Source organism: Girardinichthys multiradiatus, chromosome 1 (genome assembly GCF_021462225.1).
Source record: "Girardinichthys multiradiatus isolate DD_20200921_A chromosome 1, DD_fGirMul_XY1, whole genome shotgun sequence".
NCBI classification, from domain to species: domain Eukaryota; kingdom Metazoa; phylum Chordata; class Actinopteri; order Cyprinodontiformes; family Goodeidae; genus Girardinichthys; species Girardinichthys multiradiatus.
This window is the reverse complement of record NC_061794.1, coordinates 7463766-7481038: the sequence shown is the minus strand read 5'-3', so window position 1 is coordinate 7481038 and position 17273 is coordinate 7463766. Positions and strand designations below refer to the sequence as shown.

General features: G+C 40.4%; 1 protein-coding gene across 3 annotated transcripts in view; it reads right to left on the bottom strand.

Moving 5' to 3' along the window:
- Nucleotides 1–3447: 3447 nt before the first annotated feature.
- Nucleotides 3448–17273, bottom strand: part of lamb2l (laminin, beta 2-like) — a 96870-nt gene continuing 83044 nt past the window's right edge. For all 3 annotated transcript variants that reach the window (XM_047366677.1, XM_047366686.1, XM_047366696.1), the window contains 12 exons: nt 16642–16856; nt 16462–16558; nt 14578–14950; nt 14314–14498; nt 13262–13509; nt 9558–9773; nt 9340–9484; nt 9033–9240; nt 6525–6666; nt 6227–6403; nt 5284–5449; nt 3448–4087 (listed from right to left, as the gene is read on the bottom strand). In XM_047366677.1, coding sequence (XP_047222633.1) covers nt 3951–4087; nt 5284–5449; nt 6227–6403; nt 6525–6666; nt 9033–9240; nt 9340–9484; nt 9558–9773; nt 13262–13509; nt 14314–14498; nt 14578–14950; nt 16462–16558; nt 16642–16856 — 2309 coding nt within the window. In that variant the 3' untranslated portion in view covers nt 3448–3950. The remainder of the gene's footprint in view (nt 4088–5283; nt 5450–6226; nt 6404–6524; nt 6667–9032; nt 9241–9339; nt 9485–9557; nt 9774–13261; nt 13510–14313; nt 14499–14577; nt 14951–16461; nt 16559–16641; nt 16857–17273) is intronic.

Here is a 17273-nt window from a genome sequence, read left to right as displayed (position 1 = left end):
AATCAGAACCTTGATTTGGGAATGATCCAATTGACAAGAAACCCAGATTAGATGTGTTCCAGTTTTAAGTGGGCTTTGCCACTTGATATGCACCATGACCATGCTAACCACTGTTAGCAAAACAAATTAATAATGATGTATTTCTCTGCATGTTTGTACTTTCAACACAGTAGGAACATGTTCGCTAAATAAGAGTGTGTGAAAGGTTTAATCACATTCTAATTTTCAGAATTATTAATGCATATTTTTTTTAACAATGTTTTGGCTTCAGATTGCGCCCTTGCCATTTTGTCCCTTCCTTCTGCCATTTCTGTATTTTTAGGAGTTACGGACATGATATTCCTTTCAACCCACATGGGCCCACATGGGCCTGTTGACCAATATATAACACAACAGATTATTCTCCCTGAGCAAACCAGTGTAACTCTAAATGACCTCCTTTTGGTAAATAATTATTGGAGTTATACAACCACATATACTTACAGCAGACTATGAGCAGAGAATAGAAAATCGCTCCAAATCGGATATGAAGCGTATCCCTATCAGATGCGAATCAATGCACAGTCGGTAAAAAGGTTTTGTAGTTGATGGCATTATTTTGCACCTGAAAATGTTGGGTATTAAATAATATTTGGGGGATGAGGTTGTAAGAAACCTTTACTTTTCAAACTTCAAGACACCTTTCACCCAGAAATTCCTACATTTCTACATTGAAATTAGGAAATCTTCAATGTAAAAACCAACACCTACTTAAATAGCATCTTTTAAAGAATTATGCAGTGGCCGTTGATGCAAGTGTTTTATTTTCCTTTTTTCGTTGTTTTTTAAGGGCATAATACAAAAAGTCCAAGTCCTTTTCTACTTCTGTTATATTGTCTGTCAACATGGTGGTATTTAGAAACATTATTTTTTCTTATCTAATGCCAGCTGTTTTATAAAATGAACCCCTGGCCTAGAGGATTCTCAAACTAAAGAAAGGCAACATTTGTATGAGCTTCCAACCTGTACAGAGTTGTCTGGTGTTTGCAGGTGTTTGAGCTTCAGAACAAATCTTTAAGAAAATATCTGTCATTTTACAAATTCCCTGTGCTGCTTGAGGACTGCCTCGCTTTGTTAAAACCTGAAGAAAGAAAAGCTCATTCACACTGAGAACAGTAGGGCAATGAGTGAGGTGACGAGTGAGAAGCAACCTGTGCCTGAGCAGAGGCCAGTGTCAGTGAGCTTGTTTTTAGTAAAGTCGGTGCTTATTCTGGAAGCTGAATAAGGACGACACTATGAACTATGAAATATCCAACTCTAAATAGAGTTACACTGTAGTTACCATGGCTATTTTTGATAAAGATCACCTTGTAAAATTATCAAAACTAATTAAAAAAGCTGATTGGAGAGGGAAAGACATATAAAGCATTGGAGAAAATGTTAGATGGCTCAGCTGAAAGGATCTCAAATGCTTTGAAATGGCAACCAAAATCCAAAAGACCTTAAAAAAAAAACCTGAAAATCACCACTCAAATGATGGAAGATTACCCAAAATGGCAAAAAGTCAGCACATGATCAAAGAAGGTTTACAGTTACCTGTGAGTACTGTAACACATGCATGATGTCTGGGTTATGTCCCGGCAAAGTCTCCATTGTTCTTTTTGGGTTTTTTAGATGACCTTCAAACACAAACGCACAATTTAAATCATAGTACACTGTGAAGCTCACAGTGGCTCAGGTGTCATGTTCAGATGGACGTTTTTCATACTGTGGTGTATTGGTGTGCTAAAATATAATGCAACGAAAACTGAACATTTTCTGACATAAAATAAATCTTTAGCTAACATAAAAACCATTTTTTATAAGTCACAAGCCCTCTTTGAGATCAAGAAACTGAGTCGTTCCGCTTCTTGATCTGTTGACTATTTGTGTCGCAGAAACCACAGCCTCCCAGATGCTGTTCCGGGGGGCTGACTGTTTTTCATCAGAAGTAAATCTTCCCGTTAAGAAGGGCCCCACAAGGTCTCATTAAAAGTTAGGTCAGGTGAGGAAGGGGGCCATGTCATTATTCTTCCATCTTTAAACCCTTTCCTAGCTAATCATGTAGAGGAGCATTGTCTTGCATAAAAATCCCAGACTACTTGAAAGATGCAAAACTACTGCCAGTTGGTTTGGGAGTTGATTTAGAGACCTTAACCCGACTAGGTCAAACTGAAGCAGAGTTCTGTAGGCTACCGCTACTCCAGCCATGGGTTTATCCATCTGATCAGTGAAGAGTCGGTCTTGTTTCATCAAAAACCTTTAAAAATCTGTCTTCAGACATTTCTTGGCCTATTCTGGACAGTAGTTCAGCATTGGTTGGATTACAGCCTTCCTTACCTTGGCAATATCTGTAATCACAACACCTTGTGCTTCTGGGCTTTCCGGGTAGGCTGCTGATCTGTAATAAGGCAGTACTGAAGGAGAATGGGTTCCTGGTGGCTTCATGTTTGATTCTCCTCAAATGTTTGGTAATCAGTTTGCGTCTGTTATTTCTCATTACACTCATGGCAAACTTTGAATGTTTTGCAACAAAACCTCTGATGGTTCTGCGATCATAATATTTATATCTATATAAATATGTATATAGATCCATATACTTATTAGAATTGTTAAGTTAATCTCTATTTTAGCCCCTTTTTCCGGAAGAATAGAAGCCGCCTAATTTTGCACACTTTGTTATAGGTTGTTCATGTCTTTAGGCCACACCCTCCCTCATTACACAAATACACATCAGCTGATGTGTTTTAGTCCAATGATTATTTAAATGTATACATATTGGAGTTGGAAAAATATTAATTAAAGGGACTGTTAAAATGTCCACCCTGTTAATAATCGTGTACACAGCGATATCCAATCGGCTTTGGCTGAAATATCTGTTCCCAGGTGCCAGAAGTTGGTCAGCTCCATGCAACATAGATGTGAAGCAGTTCTCCGAAACAGACTAAATATGAATCCAATTATTTGCAAGAAAGTTATATCTTCACACATTTTTTAATTTATACAATAAATACAGTTACTGTTTGAACAGCCTAATCTTCCTTTAGCCTGACTAAATAAACCAGATCTTCATGTGTTGATATGGAAAAGAATGTGCAGGGCTTCCCGTGGATCGGAAATTATGGGAAAAAAAAACGCTGTTTTAATTATTTAATTAAATGGGTTTTTATCCCCATTTCATACCAATGTTTAAAATCAGAGGAAGTGAACCGAGGAGAGTTGCTTAGGCTGCGCTGACGACAAATTGGACCCGAGACAGATATCTGTTTCAACTGCGTTTCAAAGTGTAGGGCGCCCCTTTGTGGTAAGGCATATAAACTACATCACAACAGCTGCAGAAATGTAAAAACCTCTAATACTGGGTGATGCAAGCAGTTTAGATAAATAATCTGATTTATTTAACAACCCAAACACATCTCACGAGGAATATCTTATGAAAGAATAAATGTTTATTATATTTCTAAACAAAGAGCATTGAATTTAATGTCATACAAAGCTTTTTTCATATTTGTGAAAGGGACTGTCAGATTATATTCTGATACATTTGGTGAAAATAACTTTCTGATAACATATTTGATATATTTTGAAGTTTATTAAACGTGAATTGGACTAACTCACTGTTTGTGGCCTATACAGTGGAATAAATGTCCGTCATCAGTAATTTGCTTGTTGAAATACCTTAAATACAAACATCACACACTGTGTAGATGATAACTAAGACAGAACAGTACAGTACATTAATAGGGTAAGGCATTTTTGTGATAACACTTTGACAGGTAGACTGTAAATCTTGAAATCCAGTGATAGTATGGAGGTAGCTCCTGAGCAGCTTTTCATCGTTATTTGTGATGTTTGTCTGTTTCCAGTCACAGCATCAGACATTTCTCTCCTCCACCACAGCAGCAGATGAGATATGTAATATTGTGACATCATCACTGGCAGCTACTGTACTTCTTCACTTGTTCCTGGATTATGTCTCGCACAACTGTGGCGTTTTGCTTCAAGTCCTCCAGCTCCTCACGCTGCTTCTGCATCCGCTCCTCGTTGCTCTTCAATATTTCCCCTAGTTCTGTAAGACAAAACCCCCAAAAAATCAAAGCCTGTGAATTCACGAGTGGAACAGCAGGAGACAAACATTTAAATGCCTATAAGTAACAAAAGGTCAACTGCTGAAAGGCACCCAAAAAGTGATGCGTCTTACATAACTGACAAAACCAAACACAATGAGCTCCAGAGCAGCTTGAGGTTCACTGCTTGAACAATTTGAAATAAACTATGTTGGACAAATTCCAGTTTCAAAGAGTACAAAGTTGTTTTCACAAACATGGAGCAGTGGAGAACCAACACCTAGATGAGTGATCCAGGCGGTCATAAAGAACCCAGAACAACATCTAAAGCACTGCAGTCCTCACTTGCCTCAGGTCTGATTCAATAATAAGAAAGAGACTGTGAAAAAATACCAACAGTTAAACGTGGTGGTGGCAGTGTGATGGTCTTGGGCTGTGTTGTAGTGTCAGAACCAGGACATGATGGAAAGATTAATTATGTTCTCTTCCAGAAAATCCTGAGGGAGACTGTCTAGCCATCAGTTCATGACCTCTGGTCCAAGAGTACTTTGACAATGATCCAAAGCACATCAACAAGTTCACCTCTGAATGGCTTGATAAAAACAAAATTGGTCTAGTCAAAGTCCAGTCTGAATTAACATGCAGTGGAATTACCTTAAACAGGCTGTTCAGGTTGCTAAACTCCTCGGTGTGGCTGAATTAAAACAATTTAACAGTGATGATAAGACTTATTGCTAGATGTCACAAATCTTTCATGTCACAAACTGTTATTAGATTTAGGGGGCACTTACTTTTTCCAAATAGGGTCTAGTTGGTTTAGAGAGCCTTCTCTCTAATAAATAAAATCAGAATTTAAAAGCTGTATTTTGTACATAGGTTGTTTTTGTATGATCTACAACATTGAAGTGTGAGAAAAAAATCCAGAATAGAATAATAATGTAAGGCGGTAAATACTTTTGTTTGAGCTTTGAGCATAATAACAGGTAGGTCACTACAGTTCCACTATTTATGGAAAAGGAATTTAAAATATTACTTTGACAAATTAAGAAAATCAATCATGGATGTTAGATAAAACAAAAAAGATAGAGAATCTGTAGCAAATCTTTAGGAGGACAAATCTGTAATTCAAGGAACCCTGATTTCAGAACATTTTGTGCAGCAAATTAAATCAGCATGACGTGCAGCTCTGGGTACTCACTGTCAAGCTCATTTATCCCATTATTGGCTTTGCTTAGGAGCTCTTCTGCATCCTTCTTCATATCTTTGACCTTCTGGTGGATGCTGTTGAGATTTCCTGTATCGCCTCCAAGAGACTCCATCTTTATCTGCAGCTCACTGTACCGTTTCTCTGTGTCATTTAGACTCTGGGAGACCACAGACGTTAGTTAGTTCTGTTGTTTACGACAGCAATGCGAAGAAGAACGTTTTATTCTGATTAAAACAAAACATCATCAGTGTCTCATCACATGTCTGTCTTTGATTGTGGACAATATGGATTTCATGATAGGGCTCATTAAGTTTAGTTGATTTGTTATTTTACTCCACATTGTTCTTGAGCTAATCTGAAGATAACATAGAGTTTGGAAATCTTTAACAATTTACTCAGTTGGTGACATCTCCACACTATGCTTCTCAGCATCAGCTGCCTCAGCACTGTGATTTTACATGGTCTTCCACTCTATGGAGTGTTGATGTTCCTACTCAGTCCACTTGACCATGAAATATTTATCAGTGAGGAAATTTCACACAGTTTTATTTCATAGGTAGCATCCTGTCAAGGTACCACACTAGAATTAACTGATCTCCTTAGAGTGAGCCATTATTTTACAGATGTTTGTAGAAGCAGTTTGCATGCCCAGAGAATGGGTTTTACATACCTGTGGACATGAAAGTGGTTGGAAAAAGCTGGATTCAGTGATTAGAAAGGGAGACCCAATACTTGTGGCAATGCAGTGAGTTTAAATATTTAAATGTACAAATATATTGGCTTTGAAATATCTGACTTAAAATCCAAAGTCAAAATAAATGTGACTTTTTATTTTTCCCATTTATGATACAATCACAACTTTATGGTTCTGACCTACTACACCTTCCCTGATCCCCTTTAAAGTGGACCTCTACTTGATTACTTATCGACTTACCTGCTCCAATGTGGATGCCTGGTGAGTGGCATTGTTAGCCAGGGCGAGGGCATCCTCAGCCATGAGTCTGTTTATCTCGGTCTTGTTCTTTAGAGCTTCCACCTCCCTGGACAGGTTGGTTAGACGCATCATAATGTCCATCTGATTGTCCTCGAGATCCAGCAGGCCATTTTCCACCTGCAACACCATGGGCCACGATGGAGACAAATGTAAGGATATGCAGAGACATGTTAACGCTCTTTACTGCACAGCTGGTAAAGGATACTGCAGAGAGAACCAGAGTTCAGTCATGCTGTACCTCAGCAGTGGCGTTCCTTGTGCTGTTAAGGTTGTTTTGGGCCACCTTCAGGGCCGCCTTTGCTTTCTCTATGGCCGTCTCAGAAACATTCAAAGCCTGCTTGGTGTTATTCACGAGATCCTTCACTCCCACTGCTCGGTTCCTGGATACAAATGACAGAAAAACAGTTTTAAATTACACTGTTGAAAACCTTAAACAATGTAGTACAAAGTTGCTGGATGAATGAAAGTCAAATGTGACATATGAAAAGATTTTAACAAGTGTGCACATGGAAACGTCTATTTTCTAACAAACCTAACTCATGTTATGCCCTTAAGATGCATTTGGACTTAACTTAACATAGAGATAACGTACAGTTCGACACCAGAGATCAGAGTTCTCCAGTGGGGAACCAGAAGATTCACAATATTGAACTGCTGGAGTGCTAGTATACCAGCACTCCCAAATAAAGAGGCTAGAAGATGTGGGATCTATGGAAACTTAAAATTCCACATAAAGAATAACCGTGACCCAACTGTTGTAATGTTTCCAAGAGGTAATTAATGCAACTAGACATTAGTAAGCTACAACAAAGATATTAAGACAAGGCAGAGCCAGGATGGCAGGGGGCATACATCATCATCACCACCAATAGGATAATAGGCACCCAGCCCCACTGAGATGTCCAGATGACCTAAATACCAGGGTCGCTCACCTAAGAAATAAGATCATGACTAAACTGGGAACCCTGGATCTACATCTTTGGGAAGGCTCAATAATAAAGTAAATGGCTGGATTCCCAGTGTATGGACTCAATGCCACACACATAGGTTTTTCGAGTGCTTGAAGCTATATACAGGGTATAAACAGGACACTTAGATCCTTTATACAAAGTTAATGGGACTGTGAAAACAACCCATTATGAAAGTCTTTCACATCCAACGGAGATCTAAAACCTAACTGCCAAAGGTACCATTAAGTGCTGGATATACCAAGGTGATGCTCTGTCTGTGCTGCTGTTCCACTTAGGTCTGAAGCCCCTCGGCCAGACCATTGCAAAGACATCAACTCACTGATCCATCTAACCAGGGTATACAGCAAGAATATCAGAATGGCTTCATACTAAGTGTGGCTGAATGATATCCAAGAGGGCAGGGGGATCGCTACCGAAGAGGCTACATCATGCCAGTCATTCGATAGCGTTCAGGAAAACTAACATGGCTGAAGGAAGAGTTAAATGCCACATATGACAAAGAATGAAGGTCCACTACCCTAAGACTGTATATATAAATACATATTTTTGTAAGATATTATTTCGACACTAGAGGCCTTTATCTTTCGACGGTAGGCAGACAGGAAAGAGGGGCAGACATTGGCAAAGGTCACCGGGTCCGGGACACAAACCTGGGACGTCCGCATCGCACCTCTACATGGTTGCATGCTTAACTCCTACACCACCGGCGTCGCGCCCCATAAGACTGTATGCTTAGAGATAGGAGGGAGTCCGAGGTCTTGTGAGTGTCAGAACCACCATCCAGGATGAAACAGTATAGATCCAGGAATACCCTGTTCATGTTCTTTTGGTAGTCTCCTTGTTTACTTTTTCAGTTCACTTAAATGTTTCTGTTTCAGTCTCTTCTATTACCTCCCTGCACTCCATGATCATCAGTGTTAATTAGTCACTCTCGCTCAGTTCCCTCAGTCCCTCTCCCACCTGCTGCTTCTCATTCCCTTCTGATTTACTCCCTTGGTTTATTGGTCCATTCTCCACTCTCCCTCAGTACAAGGTTACACTTTGCCATGACCATGGAAGGCCATAACCAAGTGGGCTTTTAATGTACAGGAACATCTGTGCTGGATTTGGGCTAGAGGTCCCCCATTTAACCCCATCAAGAGAGTTGGAGGACAATTGGGCTGAAAACCTGTAGGACCTTCAGATCCTGACCGATAAACAGGTGATAGCGAACCAACCAGACATTGTGGCGGTGGACAAAAAAGAAGTAGTGCAGTAGTGATAGATGTATTAATCCCAAGTGACAGAAACATCAAGAGGAAGAAATGTAAGAAGGTAGAGAAACACCAGGGATTCAAAGAAGAAATCGAGAAGTTGTGGAGAGTCAAGGCCTCATTGATGCCAGTCGTCACTGCACTTGGAGCTATAACCCCCAAACTGTAGGAGTGGCTGCAGCAGATTCCAGTAAAGACCTCTGAGACCTCTGTCCAGAAGAGTGCAGTCCTAGGAACAGCTTTGATACTGCGCAGAACCCTTAACCTTCCAGGCCTCCGTTAAAGGACCTTCAGGTGGACTGCCTGCATGAAGAGGGCAAGTGGAAAGTTTATATCCCTAACTCTGATACATAGCACCTTGAAAGCTTTGTTGCATTCCCTGGAGACTGATTCTAGCACTATAACGCAGTAACAGTTAATAAGGTAGTCGAGCGTTGCTGTTTTTTTTAAATGAGGACAGAGACAAAGACACAATAGCTACTGAATATATCTGGAAATGTAAAAGCTGAAGGTGTAACTCACTCTGCTTCTTTAGCCTTATTCAGCAGCTCCTCAGCATTGCGGATGAGATGCGAGGTTTGATTCACAATGCCCTGAACGTTGCTGAGGTTGTAAATGCTCTCTTTGATCTGCATGGTCATTTTGTCCAGAGTGGTCCTGTTGAACGGCAGCTTGATCTCTAAGACCTGCTGGGCAACCTTCTGGATGCTCTCAGGATCTGCTCCCTCCTCTGCTCCGCACAAAGGTGGACAGATTGAAAACCAAAACACACTCTTAATGGAATGAGCATTAGTGCAGAACACAACCTGAAAACATCTCTTCCACATACCTGTGAGGAAGTCTTTTATCATCTTAATTAAATCTTTAAGATCTTTGTTGCTTTTTTCAAAGGATTCTTTCTTCTTCTGGGCTTTCTTCAGAGCATTCATTGTCTGGATTTTCACAACCTGCGTCTGAGACGCTATATCTTGAAGCTGAACCCAAGAAACAAAACAGTCAAACTTATATAGTCCCAGGAAGTACAATGGCTCCAGAAACTTTCGGTACCTTCTTTGTGACCCCCTGCAGCTCCTCCATGGCAGCCTTCAGACTGTCTGTGACGTTCCTTGCGTCATTCAGCGCGGTCAAAGAAGAGCTCATTGTCCCATTGCATCCCTCTCCACCACAAAGAAGGTTACCCTGGTCGTCACCGCAACCCGCTCCACCACACTGGCTTTTAGAGCAACTGCCATTTTGGCTGATATTGCTAGGACCACCACACACCTTAAAAGACAAATGACAGTTCATAAGACCTCGGCTACAATAATAAAACATCTTTAACACATCTTAAAAGTTCAAGTTTAAATTAATATATCCCTTAACAACTTTTTTGTTTCTTTTAAAAATGTTAATACATTTTCAGAATTAAGCAGCAAATCATTTAGGTAAAAGCTGAAAGTTAGATAACCCACAATATTATGAAATTATTTGGGTCATATAGACACAAAGCATTTCACCTACATTTCTATCTATGAACCTTTATTATACCTTCATTTGGCAAGACAGCCAACAGTAGAGGTCAGGACAGGGCAACTCACAATAATCAAACCTCATACATGATTATCAGTTTTATTTTGGTGGTTCAGAGGTGGCAAAAGTTCATCCCGCCTTTTCCTCTCCAAATGTTTCCATTAATCAGAGCGGTATTTAGAACTCCAAATTATGACTGAAATGGTATGTTTGAGTATTAGGGGGGGGAAAGATAATATGTTTGATAAAATTAGACCTTTAATCAGCTAATGACATTTTGAATGTTGACTCTCTGTTCCCTTCTAACTTTCTCTTTAGTTCTAGTTGACTCATAAGAATTAAATATTTTATATAAAAATATTATATATAAAGTACAGACCAAAAGTTTGGACACATCTTCTCATTCAAAGAGGTTTCTTTATTTTCATGACTATGAATATTGTAGCTTCACACTGAAGGCATCAAAACTATGAATTAACACATGTGGAATTATATACTGAACAAAAAAGTGTGAAACAACTGAAAATATGTCTTATATTCTAGGTTCTTCAAAGTAGCCACCTTTTGCTTTGATTACTGCTCTGCACACTCTTGGCATTCTGTTGATGAGCTTCAAGAGGTAGCCACCTGAAATGGTTTCACTTCACAGGTGTGCCCTGTCAGGTTTAATAAGAGGGATTTCAAGCCTTATAAATGGAGTTGGGACCATCAGTTGTGTTGTGCAGGAGGTGGATATAGTACACAGCTTATAGTCCTACTGAATAGACTGTTAGAATTTGTATTATGGCAAGAAAAAAGCAGCTAAATAAAGAAAAACGAGTGGCCATCATTACTTTAAGAAATGAAGGTCAGTCAGTCTGAACAATTGGGAAAACTTTGAAAGTGTTCCCAAGTGCAGTCGCAAAAACCATCAAGCGCTACAAAGAAACTGGCTCACATGAGGACCGCCCCAGGAAAGAAAGACCAAGAGTCACCTCTGGTGCAGACGATAAGTTCATCCGAGTCACCAGCCTCAGAAATCGCAGGTTAACAGCAGCTCAGATTAGAGAACAGGTCAATGCCACACAGAGTTCTAGCAGCAGACACATCTCTAGAACAACTGTTAAGAGGAGACTGTGTGAATCAGGCCTTCATGGTAAAATAGCTCCTAGGAAACCACTGCTGAGGACAGGCAACAAGCAGAAGAGACTTGTTTGGGCTAAAAAACACAAGGAATGGACATTAGACCAGTGGAAATCTGTGCTTTGGTCTGATGAGTCCAAGTTTGAGATCTTTGGTTCCAATCACCGTGTCTTTGTGCGGCGCAGAAGAGGTGAACGGATGGACTCTACATGCCTGGTTCCCACCGTGAAGCATGGAGGAGGAGGTGTGATGGTGTGGGGGTGCTTTGCTGGTGACGCTGTTGGGGATTTATTCAAAATTGAAGGCATACTGAACCAGCATGGCTACCACAGCATCTTGCAGCGGCATGCTGTTCCATCCGGTTTGCGTTTAGTTGGACCATCATTTATTTTTCAACAGGACAATGACCCCAAACACACCTCCAGGCTGTGTAAGGGCTATTTGACTAGCACTTGTGAGCACAACCCCCATTTGTGGACGTCGGGCCCTCATATCATCCTCATGGAGTCGGTTTCTAACCGTTTGTGCAGACACATGCACATTTGTGGCCTGATGGAGGTCATTTTGCAGGGCTCTGGCAGTGCTCCTCCTGTTTCTCCTTGCACAAAGGCGGAGGTAGCGGACCTGCTGCTGGGTTGTCTCCTGGTGTCTCCTGGTGTACTGGCCTGTCTCCTGGTAGCGCCTCCAGGCTCTGGACACTACGCTGACAGACAGAGCAAATCTTCTTGCCACAGCTCACATTGATGTGCCATCCTGGATGAGCTGCACTACCTGAGCCACTAGTGTGGGTTGTAGAGTCTGTCTCATGCTACCACGAGTGTGAAAGCACCACCAACATTCAAAAGTGACCAAAACATCAGCCAGAAAGCATAGGTACTGAGAAGTGGTCTGTGGTCCCCACCTGCAGAACCACTCCTTTATTGAGTGTGTCTTGCTAATCGCCAAAGATTTCCCCCTGTTGTTTATTCCATTTGCACAACAGCTGTGAAATTGATTGTCAATCAGTGTTGCTTCCTAAGTGGACAGTTTGATTTTACAGAAGTTTGATTTACTTGGAGTTTTATTGTGTTGTTTAAGTGTACCCTTTATTTTTTTGAGCAGTGTACATATAAATGCAATTAAGTCTAATCGAATTAAGCTTTATCTATTACACATTTGCATTTCATCCTCCGCCGTTTTGTGTTTATCAATTCTTACACTCATATATGATCTGCGTTGTCAATATATCACCCTCCACTTCTAACTCATCAAGTCCTCTAAGCATGTTCAAGGAGATCACATCTTTAAATTTTATGTCATTCCGCAAACCATTCAGGTCATGAGGTGCAGCATATTTAAAAGCCTCTGCCAAACGGTGTTCTGAACTTTGTATGAACAGCATCCAGATATCCTGGAACTCAACACTGAAACCATCAGAACTTTTTTGATTATTAAGTTTTTTTCTTAAGATAGTAAGGCAACTGGCTTTAAATAGCCTTGTAGATTAAACATTTGTTTGTGGAAGTTAAGATAATTAAATTCAGTTTTTCAGGAAATATTACATGAGATCATTTAAAATGTTTTTTGTGACATACACCATTATGTGGAAGACAGCCGACCGTAAAGTTCTCCTGCAGACAGACATTGACACCCTTCATAAGGAGGATAAACCACAAAAGGTTGCTGATAATGAAAGAGTGAATATGCATATGTATCCAAGCATATTATGTCGAAAGTTGAGTGGAAGGAAAAAGTATGGTAAAAAAGATGCACAAGCGCCTGGGATGACTGCAGCCTTGTGAAGCAAAGCCTGTTCATGTGTTTGGGTAGAATTCTTAAGGTGTGGGCTGTAGCTGAAGTCAGTGTTTCAAGAGCCAACTAACACCGAAGAATCCGTCTGCGATAATTTAGGGAGCCATATCACCTACTGGTGTTGCTTTGCTAACAAGCTTTATAGAGATGCTAATTTTATTTTTTGCTGAAGGCCGATATTAAAACAACCCTGGCTTCTTTGGGCATGACTGTGGAGCAGGGGTAAATCACGTGACCCATATATGGATGCCTTAGTCCTTGACGCAGGCTGTTGCAGGTTCAAGTCCCGGCCCGTCGACGTTTACTGCATGTCCATCCCTACTGTTTACCTTTTGGCTGAGATGCTGGACCTTCTCACTGAGGTTTTGGGCATTTTGGTTCAGGTTGTTCAATGAATTGTTGTGAGCAGTTAGATTCTGGAGGAGCTTGGCCTTTGTGGCATCCAGCAGCTCCTCGGTGATCCCGCGAGTTTGGCTGGACTGTTCGACTGGATTTGCAGGACCCGACACTGAGGTATTGCATTTCTCCTCGGCCAGCTGTGACTCCTGGTAGTACTTCTTCACTTTCTCAAACTGATCTGTGGGAAAACAGGACCAAAGGTATGCCAGCTATGGGTAATATCAACTTAAGAATAATTTTTTTTCCATAAAACATTTTGTAAATATTGGAAATGTTTAATTCAAGCAGTAAAATTCCACCTTTAATTCGAGTGCATGTTTTCAGTGTTGTAAATGTGTAGTGTTAAGAAGTAATTGTTAACAAAATCAACTGGTGATGCACCTTTAACAATACCCTTTAATATAAGTGAAGCATCTTTTTTATTTTTTATTTTAGTAATTTGAGTTGATCAGTTTCTATAAACGTTTATTTAACAATCCATGCATTCCAATTTCTCTAAGATAACAATATGATTTCCCTCCTCAAAATAGGAAAGGCAAGAGAACACGCTGCTCAAGTAAAGCAGATAGGTGCCGCTACAAGTAAATAGCTACTAGACTAATTTGTCCTTATCTACAGTCAGCGCAAAAAACACTGAAATCTATTTATTTTGCCAACACACAAAATGATCAAGATGGAAAAGGAGGTGAGAGAAAATTGGCTGAAGCTCAATTTAAGTGATCTTGGTCAATAAAGAAACCCCAAGGAACAATATGTGGAAAAGCACCTCATGCCCACTGATAATCATGTTGAGAATGTGTTGCTGTGGGACTGTTTCTCTTCTAAAGGCCATGAGAACCTTGTTAGTGTGCAAAAATCATCTGGTGATCAGCAGTGGCTGAATTAATTTTAAGGCTTACTACACATAGGTACAAGGGGTTGGTATAATTATGGATTAAGCTGTGTATAGTGTAATATTTTTGTAAGATTTGCTGGCTGATACCTGCAAATCCCGAGGTGAGGTAGTTATCCAGCAGCCCTTGTTTGTAAGCCAGCGTAGCATTGATATCCCTCAGCTCTTTCTCCAGGTCATTCAAGGTGCGTTTTAAAACCTCATCTGCTCCTTTCGTTTTGTTTGTATCTTGGCCGATTTCATTCAGACGTTCATTAGTGAGAAGAATCTCAGTGCTGGAACACATGCAGTTCTTTTTATCATTTAGGGAACAGCAGGTGAATGAATCCAAAGATCTACACAGTAGTTGCCCACCTGAGGTCATCCATTCTCTGTCCAATCAGCTGATGGATCTTGTCTGTGTCCCCTGCATCAATCAGGTCCTGCACCTGTTTCAGTTTCTGCTCAAGCTCCTTGATGCGGTCGTTCCCAACCCCAGGCGTGATCCCGCTTTCTAGGATCCTCTGTATGTTGTACTGGATGTGGTCTAAGTCCCTTCGCATCTGGCACAAGTAGTCGTCCCACAGCAGGAAGCACTGATGACAACGGACACAGTTAGGGAAGATGCCCGTGAAGCCACGTGCACATTCATCGCACCGGGCTCCCGCCATTCCATCCCGGCACTCGCACTGCCCCGTTTCTCGATTACACTGGGCCATCTGTGAGCCCAGTGGGTGACAGTTACAGTCTGAAAAGAAGCAGGGAGAATTATAATGGTAATGAATACTTTTAGGTTCAACTAAATTATTCAGCATATGAATAAAATGGGAAACAACAGTTTTGCAAAATGACCAATTAAATGTCCATTAAGAGCACAACCTCTTTTATTTCAGGGATTATTTATATAAGAGGACAGAAATGAAATCACCTGGTCTCTATCAGGAGTTCTACATTGTGACTTATAGTTTTTTTTTTTGGGAAACCTAATGATGCTAATTTCTCTATAAGAGTGTGTCATTTCTTCACTTGCTAGATGAATTTAAAATCTGATCACAATGTGATCACAGTTAAAAATTCAAAATACAGCACTTTCTCTGAAATGATGCCATTTCACTAAGTCTTATCTGTCTGTTTTTAGGGTGTGTTCACACCAGGAAAGTCCTTGTTTGGACCGGACTTTATTTTCCGTTTAACATTGTACTTTTTGCAAGTGAACTATAACTTGTAAACAAAGCTAGGACGGGTGACGATCATTGCTCCCATTGGACATAAATGATGGGGGCGGGACAGAGCACTGACAACATCTGGGGAAGTCCTGCAAGCAGCCCCTCTGTTCTGCATATTTGTGCCATTATTACAGCAGCCAAATCATTGTGAGAGTGAAGAGCAGCTAATTCAGAACAGAATTTCCCAAAAAGAGATCTCCAAGACAGGTGATACCCCCCAACTCTGACAATAAATAAGCAGGTAGAAATGATGCATGGATGAAAGAGAGTTACAGGGTCTCCTTGGTCAACATCATCATGGGTCCTTACCCTTTTTTACTGCCTCAGCTACCGGAACAAATATATTTTTAGTTTAAAACTAGCTGCAACAGTGTTTTCCAAAAACATGTTTAGATTTGTGAGGTTGCTATAATAATAATCCTGGTTTATTCTTACAAATGTACCACTTGACATTGGTCACCCATAATCATTTTGTTACTATTGTTGATATTTTTACATTTTTAAAATGATCATAATTCCCTTTTTAAACACTATAAAGGAAATGAACAGCCTACATGATACGCTGCTTCAAGGTGAGAACAGCAGCGATCCATCTACAGAAAAACTCACGTTACTTTTTAGTAGCGTCTTACAGTGTTTTTCTGACTCACTGTTTAAACATCAAACTTGGATTTTCCTCACTCAGTAGAACCCTCCACATTAAACATTTGCTGTTTATTCAATCACTTACAACCACAAACCTCAATGTATTTTCTTTGGATTTGATGTGACACACCAACACGGAGTAACACATAATTCCATGATTGTGTTGCTCTGTCCCATGAAACCCCAGCTAAATAGTTTGTGGTTGTAACGTGATAAAATGTGGAAAAGTTCCAATGGTATGAATATTTATGCAAGCTCCTGTCCATAAAAGATAGAAGTTAATTGAGTTCTGTTTCAAATGTGTTCTCTTATTGTCTGCCTGTTTATGTCTCCATAAATCCAGTAAATTACATGATCAATCTTTGTTTTAGTCTGTTTTCTGACATACCTTTACACTCCACCTGTGGGTCCCCCCAGTGGTAATCTTGGCACTCGTTGCACCGTTGTCCTCCAAAGCCGGGGCGACACTGACACTGGCCCGTGAACTGCAGGGGGATGGAAACATTCATACCATAATGATGTTTTTCTAACATTTCCAGGCTTTTCAGATGCTTTTGCTCTTCCTCACCATGTTGCAGTGAGCCCCCATGGAATTTTGCTGGACACAGTTACACCATTGACAGCCTCCATCCTGGCCATAATTCCAGTGCTCAGGGGCACACTGGTCACAGCTTTTACCCACCACGGACTCTCTGCAAGGACAGGCTCCGGTCTGATGGTCACAGAGACACTGTCCATCACTGCAGGCAGACACCAACGTGCCAGCAGACACACAGGTGCAACCTGGGGAAAGGTATGTTGGTGATGGACAGGACAGGGAGAAGACATTGCAATCTACTTTATGTTCGTATTTTCCACATGTAAAAAAAAAAAAGATTTCATGTTGTACAATCCATTAATCTTTAAAAAAGAACCTTTATATTTATACATATCTAGAGAGTTTTAATGACATGTTAATGAGATTGTTTTCTATGTCCATCTATCAGTAAAATATGAATAGATGAATAAACCGTCAGCTGTTTGCTCAAAGCTCACACATTCACGGATCGATATGCAGATCGGTAGGCAAATTAAAGTGCAACTAAACCCCAAATCAACTTTTTAAACTGTATACATTGGCCCTTAAGGGTGCTATCTCTATGTTACTGTGCAAAGTTTGACATTTTTGTGTAAACTTGTTGAACAATGTTTGGCCTCAAC